Raw genomic sequence first — 9,916 nt, 5'->3', positions numbered from 1 at the left:
CTTGCGGCTGCTGTGTCCCCGTTAAGGCCTGCCTTTGGGGCAGCCGGGGTTAGCTGCACCCCACGCTGGCCCCGTGCCGGGAGGGAGGTGGGCTGGGGGTCCCCTGCCCCCGTGGCATCCCCGCTGTCCGTGCTGCCCGCTGCCCTTTCCCATGGAGCAGCCCCCAGACCCCCTGTGCCGGCAGTCACTGCCCCATCACCTGTGCCCAGGTGTGTTTGTGGGGGGCAGGGGTCGTTCTGCGCCGTGTTTGTTCAGTCTGGCCCCAGGGAGGGGTTTAACGTCCCCCTAGGATGCCCCCCTGGGCTCTGAACACAGCCCCCAGGTCTCCCCTTTTGCTCCCAAGAAGAGAATTGGCCCAAAATCGCACCTAGGAAACCCCCGAGGCTTGTGGGCTTTGTCCACCACTGGGATCTAGGAGCGGTGTTTCTGTTCCTAGCGGGACCTTCGGGGTCCCACCTGGAGGGTCTGCGCTGGGGCTGGGCCCCCATTGTGCAGCAGAGTCTGGGGAATTGGGCTCTGCATCTCCCCAGTGCCCTTTCCTTTGGAAGCTGGTCCAGGGAAGCTCCCTGCTCCTGCAGCCCGAGGGAGGGGAGAGCCAGGAGCATCCCGGTGTGTCCTGTGCTGCCTGGGGGCTGGGGAAGGAGCGCCCTGGGTTCCTCACGCCTCCGAGGGTTCTGCTGTCCTGCCTGTCTCTGTCCCGGGAGGGATGGGAGCCGCTTCTCCCCGGAGCGGGGGCCCACGCCTGCCTTTGGATCACGGCGTTGTCCCTGCAAGGCTCGGAGCAGAGCTGCCCGAGCCTGCTGGTGGGGAGATGAAAGTACTTGATCGGATTAGAGGCTCTGAGAAGTCAGATGAGCTGAAAGGGACAGGCAGCTGCGGGAGGCAGGCACGGCATCCCGATGGAAAAACCCCTTTCTCAGCATCATCCGTGCCCTGACAGCTCCGTGCCAGGTCGGGGGCTGACGGGCAGCTCAGCACAGTGAGGGCTTTGTGTTCCGGGCAGAGCACACAGGACATCTGCTCTGCCTCCCTTCTTGCCGAGTCACTCTCTCGTGCTTGAGGATGCCCTGGGGCTCTCCCAAGTTGTTATTTTTGCAGGATTCCTCTGTTGCACAGACTCCAGTTTGCTGGGTTGCAGTAAATACATCTGTCTGTGTCTGCATTTCATGGTTTCTGTGGGAAAACCTTGCACAGGTGCCCAGAGCAGCTGTGGCTGCCCCTGGATCCCTGGAAGTGTCCAAGGCAAGGCTGGACAGGGCTGGGAGCAGCCTGGGACAGTGGAAGGTGTCCCTGCCCATGGCAGGGGTGGCATGGGATGGGCTTTAAGGTCCAAACCAAACCCTTTGGGGATTCTATGATTTGTGTGATTTTTGTTCCCTGGTGGGGCAGAGTGGGCTCTGGAGGTTCTCTCAGGAAAGGGCTGACAACAAGCTCACGTCTCTCCTTTCACTGACCTTTCTGTGGATGACTGAGGGGCTCAGGCCTGTACTGAAGGGGTTTTGTTGCTTGGTTCTGGATAGCTGAGCTGGGGACGTGAAACAAAAGTTGCTTAATCCTCTCAGAGTGCTGCAGAGCCTGAGCACTGCCTGCAGCCCTCGGGGGCTGGGGCAGCCCATCGTGTGCTGGCTCTGGGTGCTCTGCAGGAGGGGACAGTGGCTCTGTGTGCGCAGGGCTGTGTCCTCTGCTGTCCTCAGCTGCTGCCTGCGGGTAACGGAGCTGCCCTGGTGTGGGGTGTGATCACACCAGCCCCATCTCTGCAAAACCAGCCCCAGGTCGGCTCCTGAGCCCACTGCCCCGTGATAGGTTGTGGTGTGATGTTCCAGCTGACAGCGGGTCTGTGCAATGATTGATAACAATTCCATTTTATTTATCTTTCAACAGCTGCCCCTTCCTTGCCAGTCACCTGACCCTGGCCATCCCCATCATTGCTGCCGTCCTCTTCTTCTTTGTCATCAGCTGCCTGCTCCAGACGAGCTTCAGGGACCCAGGAATCCTGCCCAGAGCCACCCCCAGCGAGGCTGCAGACTTGGAGAGGCGAATTGGTGAGAGCTCTGATCCCTGTGTTCAGCTCTGTGTGTGTCTGTGCACCTTTCAAGCTCAATGAGGCCCCTTCCTTGGATCTTGGCTCCTTTGGGTTTGTCCAGGGGGGACAGAAATTCAGAGTATCAGATTGTGAGGCTTGACAGTGCTTACCAGTCATGATGAGAGGTGCAACAAGCTCCTCTGGCAGTGCCTCAGAGAGGATCTGCACAGCAGCTCAGGTGGTTTTTGCTCCTGTTCAGTCCCAGTGTTTTCCCAGGCAGCAGAGTTGAAGGACAATTAATGCTTTTCGATATTGCCATTGAGCCTGCTGTGCTGCAAGGTGTTCTTTAGAGTAGGCTGATGTTTGTCCTCTTCTAAAAACTGCTCTGTCACGCTGGTTTGGGGACAGCCAAGGAGGTGTTTGCATCCAGGAGCTGAGGACCTTGTTGATGTGACAGGTTGGAGCAAATGCTTTAGCAAAGCTGATATGAGACAGCTTGAATCTGTCCTACTGAAGACAGATGCAAGGCAGTAATTCTGCATCTGATTTTAAAGATGGTTTTTAAATATCCCCAGAGTGGTGGTCCATGTTTCTATTTATAAGGGCCTAAAGCAGTAATCTGGCTGCAGATGCTGCCTGATGTGCCAGCTGTTACTGCTAATATAATCCACTTATTATCCTCTTAACATGCTCACTGTTGCATCACTATTTTCAAAGAATTCCTCACAGCTGGAAAGGTACTTTTTTGGGACTGTCTAAAAGGAGTAACCCCAAAACTGTAAACATGATACCAGGGGTTCCCAGCTCTTGCTGTGTACAGGAACAGTCTCCAGCCCCCAGGGAATAATGGAGTGCCAGCACACAGAGATTTAACTTGCAGTGCCCCTAAAAATCCTCAGTCTAAACCTGGAGGAGGAGGAGGAATCCTCTTGTGCTATGAACACAAACATGTCAAATTCCAGGGAATCTACTGGAGCACTTGAGACCTGCTGCTGTCCTTCCCCACAGTGACGGAGGCGAGTCCCTGCAGGCTGTAGGGTGACAGGCTGTGTGCTGGCAGTGGCAGGGATGCTCCTGTGGCAGAGCCACACGTGCCTTCACAGCCAGGCTGCCTGTTGTGACCTGCTGGACACGCCGAGATGAGCTGGTGTTCCTGGGCTGCTGCTTCACTCTCACCGTTTGTAAATTACTTGATGTTCCACAGCACTGGGCACTCACTGCTTCCTCTTGGCATCCCAGCAGCATCTCCACTGAACAAAGACAAGCCATAAATAATGCTGGAGCTGACTTGAGCTCTTGGCTGCCCACCCTGCAACAAATCCTGTGTTCCGTTAAAGCCAGGAGAGCATGTGCCAGCCCCTGCCCCGGCTGGGGGTGGTGGCACAGGGGTGTGAGTGTCCCTCCCTGTCCCTGCAGACAGCATGGGCAGCTCCACGTACCGTCCCCCTGCCCGCACCATGGAGGTGGTGATCAACAAGTACGTGGTGAAGCTCAAGTACTGCTACACCTGCAAGATGTTCCGGCCGCCGCGCACCTCGCACTGCAGCGTCTGCGACAACTGCGTGGGTGAGCAGGGCTGGGGAAGCTGGGCAGCAAACGGGGTATCCTGAGCTGGGAGGGACCGACAGGCATCACTGATCCAGCCCTGGTCCTGCCCAGACACCCCAACACCGCCACCCTGGTCATCCCTGAGAGCATTGTCCAAATGTTCCTGGAGCTCTGGCAGCCTCGGGCTGTGCCCATTCCCTGGGGAGCCTGGGCAGTGCCAGCACCCTCTGGGGAAGAGCCTTGTCCCAATATCCAGCCTGGCCCTGCCCTGACACAGCTCCATCCATTCCCTCTGGTCCTGTCACTGATCCTGTCACTTGTGTTCCTGGACAGATTGCTTTTTGCTTCTCCTGAAGGATTATAAAATACTGCATGGTCTGTCTCCTTTGCATTTAAATTGAAAGCAGCAGTAGTGCAGTGTTTCAGGGCAAGCGGCAGCACATCCAAGACTCCATGGCTCTGTTTTCCCTGGTTTTGGAAGGAGGGTTCTGTAAAATGCAGTGCAGGCCTGCACAAACACAAGGTTTGCTGCAGGCTCCTCAGTGTGTGTGGCCAGGCTGGGACAGACACTGTGGAAACTTTGTGCCTCTGCACTGCTGCAGAGAGGTTGTGCCCTCGGAGTGCAGGGGGAACATGGGTTTGTAGCTCCTCATTTTGGGGGGCTGAGCAGAGTCTGCTCCATGCTGGGTGTGGGGTGGCAGGAGCCCTCCTCACCTCGAGCCTTTGTTGCAGAGAGATTCGATCACCACTGCCCCTGGGTGGGCAACTGCGTGGGCAAGCGCAACTACCGCTACTTCTACGCCTTCATCCTGTCCCTGTCCTTCCTCACCGCCTTCATCTTCGCCTGCGTCGTCACCCACCTCACCCTGCGTAAGTCCTGCCCGGGGGGCTGTGCCTCCAGCTCAGCTCTGCTCCCTGCTCCCGTGGGACACAGCACGGGGAGGGTCTGCGGGGTTGCACCAGCTGAGGGACTAAAGCATCCCACGGGTCTGCTGCACCTCACTGCACAGGGGCTTTGGGGGCTGGGGAGGGGATTTGCTTCCCAGAGCAGGTGAGCTGCTGGTGCAGCCACCCTTACCCTGGCACGGAAGGTGACTTTGCCAGCAGCCCCAAATCTCCTGGAGCCGTGTCCATGCACTGACATTCCTGCAGCGTCCCAAACTGCAGGTGTTCCTCAGGCACACAGACACAGCCACACGGCCCACGGGGTGGAGTTCTGGCTGCAGGGGCAGGGCTGCCTGCTGGGATGCCATTCCTTGTTCTCTCTTTGCAGGCTCTCAGAGGGATGGGTTCCTGGCCACTCTGAAGACAACCCCTGCGAGATATCCTTCTGCTGGCAGCAGCTGCTCGGGGTGCCCAGCACCGCTAATCACTGACACAGAGGGGCCAGGAGCTCTTTGCAGCTCACCCTGGTGTCCTTTCCCCAAAGTATTTTAGTCCCCTGGCTACCTGGGACTCAGGGTGGGTTGTTTCCCAGTTTGCAGGTTTAGGTGGAAAGGGAAGAGCTGGAGCAGATTGTGCCTTGGTGGTTCCCTGCAGACCAGCCCGGGGAATGGGAAGCTTGCCCAAACCTCCCCAGACAGTCCTCTGCCTCTCCTTGTGGGATGATTTTGTTCCTGGAGACTTCCTTGACTTCTGTTTCACTGTGCTGGAGCTGGTGATTTGTTTTTTCTCAGTCTGGTCCATTTTGGGCCTCTCAGGTTTTCACACTTACTTGGTTGCCTCCAACCTGACGACAAACGAAGATGTAAGTACCTGGATGCCTGTCCTGCTGCCAGGCTGCCCGTGACCCATCCTGAGCAGCTTTCAGGGCATTCTTGGCTGCCCCAGTGCAGTGTTTCACTGCCTGTGCTAACCCAGTGCAGAGCACAGCCTGTGCCCACAGCTGCACTTTCAGGTGGCTGAGTTAGAACCATCACGTGTGTGTTTTTTCCAGTCTGTTTGTGGCCTTGCTTAAATTAGGAGTTGTGAGATTAAAAAAGGGAGGCTGGCCCAGGGGAGTATTTGGGTGTGAGCTTGGTGATCTGAATTCAGCATCCCATGTAACCATGGGTTTCCTCTGAGACCCTGGGCCAGTCCCTTTGTGTCTGGCAGTTCCTCATCTCTAATTAGCAAACAATGTACAGACATCTGATGAGATTTACCTTCAAATCTGGGGTGTGCACAGGCTCTGAGGACCAAATGAGTGCCCTGAGTGGGGCAGATTGTATGGAAAAGCAGGATCTGTCTGATCCTCAGAATCAAAATTCGCCCTTCTGGCCAGAAGTACCTGTAATCCTTGCTGGGAGCTTCCAGCACTGTAGAAAGTGTGTTTGCATCCCTTTTGGTTTTGCTTTTTCCACCTTACATTCAGAGGTGTGGCAGAACTGCTCAGGGCTGTGTGGGTGAAGCTCACAGTTTGTACCCCAGCTCTGGGAGCACCATGGCTCCAGCCTCGTGCTGCAGCTGGGGAGGGGAAGTTGAACAAGAGGAGGAAATGTGCTGGTGGAGGTGCTGGTGCTGGTTCAGTGCAGCCTGAGGCAGCTGTGGCTGCTGCCCACCCCCTGTGCCACAGGCAGTTTCGGAGCAGAGCTGGGGCAGCTGCAGGGGTGGGGACAGAGCAGCCCCTGGGCCGGGAATCCCCAGGCTGTTTGTGCAGCCTGAGGGAGCAGAGCCCTGCTCTGATGGGTGCCACCCTGGGGCCTGAGGGAGCAGAGCCCTGCTCTGCTGGGTGCCAGCCTGGGGGACGGGGTGGTGTGGCAGGTGGTGACAGCAGTGACAGTGAATTGCTGTGCAGCACGGGGAGGGCACAGCTTGGGAGCTCTGCAGCTGCAGGGCTGCACTTGAGCAGAGGCAGCACGTGGCTGTTGTGCCTGCAGGTGTCCTCCCTGTGCTCTGGGACAAACCTTCCACCCCTGCAAGGATCCACTGCTGTTGTGTCACTGTCTGCTCTCCATCCTTCCCCTCCTAATCTCTGTCCATCCCTTTCAGATCAAAGGCTCCTGGTCAAACAAGAGGGGCTCGGAGTTTGCCAATCCCTACAGCCATAAAAGCATCCTCACAAACTGCTGTGCAGTGCTGTGTGGACCCTTCTATCCCAGGTAAGAGCCCGTGGCCTCCAGGCGCTGGGAATTGCCTCCTGCCACGGGAGAGCACAGGACAGCTGCAGTTCCATCACAAGATGGGGCAGCTGGGCAGAGTCAGGCCCTGCTCTGCTCCTCACCTCTGAGAGCCTGCCTGGAGCTCCCAGCCTGTCCTGGGATGTGGGGTCCCTGGGGGATCCAGGTTGGAGTCCTGGAGCAGCTCGGTGGTGCTAACAGCAGCAGAGTAAAGTGTGGTTTATATTTTGTGGTGTACATTTTGTATCAGGCCCTGCTCTCTGCAGTGTCCCCAGGCTTTGTGGTGGGTTCAGAGGTGCCAAAATGCAGTGCTGCCATTCACAGCTGGTCAATGTGTGCATGCAGGGAGCCAGGCTGGGAGGTTGTGGGGAAGAGAACAGCATTTTACTCCAGTTTGTTCCTCTTTCATGGGGTTTCATGTTGCAAAGCCCTTTGGCCAGTTGCTCTTTGGGTTTGTGGTGGCCCGGAGCTCCCTGTGGCTCCTGGGATGGGCAGGAACCCTGTGCTCCAGCATCCTGCCTGTGCTGTGCTCAGCAGCTCCTGGGAGAGGAGCCTTCCCTGTGGCCTGTGAGCCCCCAGGTTCAGTCTTTGTTCCCTGAACTGCTCTTCCCTTCCTGTTTTGCAGTTTGATAGACAGAAGAGGATTTATCCAGCCAGATATCGGGACCCCGTCCAGTCCCAAGAGTGAAATCCCTTCCCTTGGAGCCAAAACTGACACCAGCATGGTAGGAGGCATTCCCTAGCAGTGCTGTGATGTCCCCAGTGCCTGCTGTGCCTGCACCTTGCTCCAGCCAGTTCCTTCCCCTGCCCCATGCCCGGCCTCAGGCGGGACAGCCCTGGCACCCAGAGCTGCCAAAGACTCGAGCCATGCGTTGCCTTCTTTTTTTACATTTATTTATTACTTTTTGTTCATTTGTTTCACTGTGAGGTGGCCTGTCAGGGGTGTTGCCTGACAGAGCCCAACAGCTTGTGGGACCCTTGGACTCGTGCTGGAACAGGGGGTCCCCAGGAGCCCCCAGAGCCTGAACTCCAGGGCATTGCTGTGATTCCTGCGGGGAATGAGATGGGCCAGGGCTGGGAGGTGGCACTGGCAGATGATTCCCACTCGGGGCTGGGCTGGAGGAGGTGTCACCTCCCTGGTGTCCCTGTGAGCTCCATCAACACTCCCTGTTCCCTGGGCCCACCTGGAAGGGCTCTTCTGGCACTCAGGCCTGGAGGCAAGTGAGGATGTCCTGGGTGATCCCTGCTGCTCCTGTTTGCTGGCTGGGGCTGTGCTTTGGCCCTGCCAGTTGGTCAGACACGTTTTGCAGCAAGGACACGAGTCAGGGGACCCTCATCTAGCAGGGAAGAAGAAACACTCTGTGCTCTGTGACTCTCAGGAGATGCACAAGGCTGCAGGGGTCAGGTTTGGGAGCTGGAGCTTCCCAGGGTTGTGTCCTGTCTGTGGGAGATGAAGAGGCAGCAGAAAAGTGTGGGAATTCCTGAATTCCCTCCCAGGTGGGGTTTCACGAGGAAGCAGTGCGGGGGTGCTGGTCTCTGATAAGCTCATGGTGTGCTCTTGGTTTGGTTTCTGAGCAGCAGAGCGTCCCCAGGGCTGTCCCCAGTGCCCTGGGAGCCGTTCCAGCTGCTCATCCCTGAGCACCCCTCTGCACCCAGGCAGCCAGCTCCGTGTCCCTGGGCTGAAGGCAGAGTCACAAACCTTGTAGCAATACTTGAATCGTGTTACTCAAAGCTGCTGGATATTTTTGCACAATTTGTAGGACTTTTTTCTACGTAGAACATTTTCTTTGCTGTGCAGGGAGCGCTGTGCACGCTGGCACCAGGCAGAGGCTCACAGTGCCGTGCTGCCTGTCAGGTTTCCTTGGATCAGACAGACCAGTTTCACCCTCGGGCAGGGGCAGCACATTTTGGGGGGCAGCCCAGCCCCCCTGAGCTCACCAGCGTCGTGCTTTGTACTCTGCAAGTGCCTGTGTCAGGGGGATGGCAGAGGAGCAGTGAGGAGGGGGTTACCAGGGGCCAGACTCCTTCCTGTTTTTATTTAAACCAGTTTCCTTTGTTACTCAATAAAATTTTATTTTGAAAGAGTTAACTGCTTGGATGATTATTTCCTCCTTGAAGACAGAAGGGGGCAGGTGTGTCCCGGTGTTTGGCATCTCCCAGGTGCCAGCTGCCCTCTGTTGGGCTCAGGCCCCACCTGGAAGCTCCTGCAGGGAGGGATGAGCAGCAGCTGGCGCTGCTGTGACTCCTCTGGAGTGAAGGGAATTTGCTGTCCCGCATTTCCAGGCTGGGCAGGGGCTCATCCCCTCCGGCTGCTGTCACCTCAGTGTCCTGTCCCCAGCTGGGATCTGTGCCCCCGTCTGTGCCAGCCCTGTGGCCCCGTGGCAGGTGTGAGGTGCATAACCTCTGGTGTCTTCCCCAGGAGGATGCCTGCCAGGACTTTGCCATTTCCTGCACAGCCTGACGGGATTTGCCCCTCCTCGGACGTTTGCCCTGATTTCTGAGGGTTGGCTGGTAAGAAAGTGCTTCCTTCTCCCTCTCACCACTGCAGCCACCCATCTCCACTGCATGACAGCTCTCAGAGCCCATCACCCCCATCCATCCCACCAGAATCCCACCAGAATGCCACCCACGGGGGCACGGTGCTGTGGGGTCAGGGGGCACAGGAAGGCTTTGCCAGAAGAGGAGAGGTTTGGTTTTTCCTGGCTTTGTGCTGGGCTGGAACCACCTGATCCCACCAGAGACACTGTGGGACACTGTGGGACACTGTGTGACATTGTATGACATTGTGGGACACTGTGGGGCACTGTGTGACGCTGTGGGACACTGTGGGACACGTGGCAGAGGGCTCTGCAGCCTGGGGCTGGCTGGAGCCCAGCCGGCCGTGGCTGTGTGAGGGAACCCCAGCCAGGCAGAGGTTTGGTGTTTGGAGGAGCCGTGGCCCCTGGGGCGGGTCTGGACCCCCATCCCTGACCCATTCTGTGGCCCTGGTGACCCCTCTGGCCCCTCTGCCCGTTTTCCTCTCTGCAACACCCGGCTCCTCCTCCTGTGGCCAAGGTAAGTTCCTTCAGGGCACTTGGGATGGGACGTGTCACCTGTGGGCTGTGAGCTGCCCCTCTGCCCCCTCCCTGCAGCCCCCCATGAGCTCCTGAGCCCCCTCCTCCCTGTGCCCCAGCCTGGTGCCACTGTGCCAGCCAGCCTGGATGCTGGCCCTGCTCCTGCTGCTCCTCAGCTCCGTTTCTGGCACTAA

General features: G+C 57.7%; 1 protein-coding gene across 1 annotated transcript; it reads left to right on the top strand.

Annotated features, from left to right (window-relative positions):
* The first annotated feature begins 1,887 nt into the window (after positions 1-1,887).
* ZDHHC18 (zinc finger DHHC-type containing 18) lies at positions 1,888-9,180 on the top strand. The gene is made up of 7 exons (XM_031062076.1): positions 1,888-2,042; positions 3,440-3,589; positions 4,304-4,441; positions 4,845-4,893; positions 5,216-5,318; positions 6,542-6,651; positions 9,089-9,180. Exons 2-7 carry the CDS (start codon positions 3,445-3,447, stop codon positions 9,168-9,170), a joined length of 627 nt encoding a protein of 208 aa, XP_030917936.1. The 5' UTR covers positions 1,888-2,042; positions 3,440-3,444; the 3' UTR covers positions 9,171-9,180.
* The last annotated feature ends 736 nt before the right edge of the window (positions 9,181-9,916 follow it).

Source organism: Geospiza fortis, unplaced genomic scaffold, assembly GCF_000277835.1.
Source record: "Geospiza fortis unplaced genomic scaffold, GeoFor_1.0 scaffold432, whole genome shotgun sequence".
Lineage (NCBI taxonomy): Eukaryota > Metazoa > Chordata > Aves > Passeriformes > Thraupidae > Geospiza > Geospiza fortis.
The sequence above is the reverse complement of the archived record's forward strand: the minus strand, read 5'-3'. Positions and strand labels throughout refer to the sequence as shown.

Coding starts and splice junctions, on each gene's coding strand:
- ZDHHC18 (XM_031062076.1), top strand. CDS start 3,445: ATGGGCAGCTCCACGTACCGTCCCCCTGCCCGCACCATGGAGGTGGTG. Junction 4,442..4,844: donor CGTCACCCACCTCACCCTGC/GTAAGTCCTGCC, acceptor CTCTCTTTGCAG/GCTCTCAGAGGGATGGGTTC. Junction 4,894..5,215: donor CTGAAGACAACCCCTGCGAG/ATATCCTTCTGC, acceptor CTTCTGTTTCAC/TGTGCTGGAGCTGGTGATTT.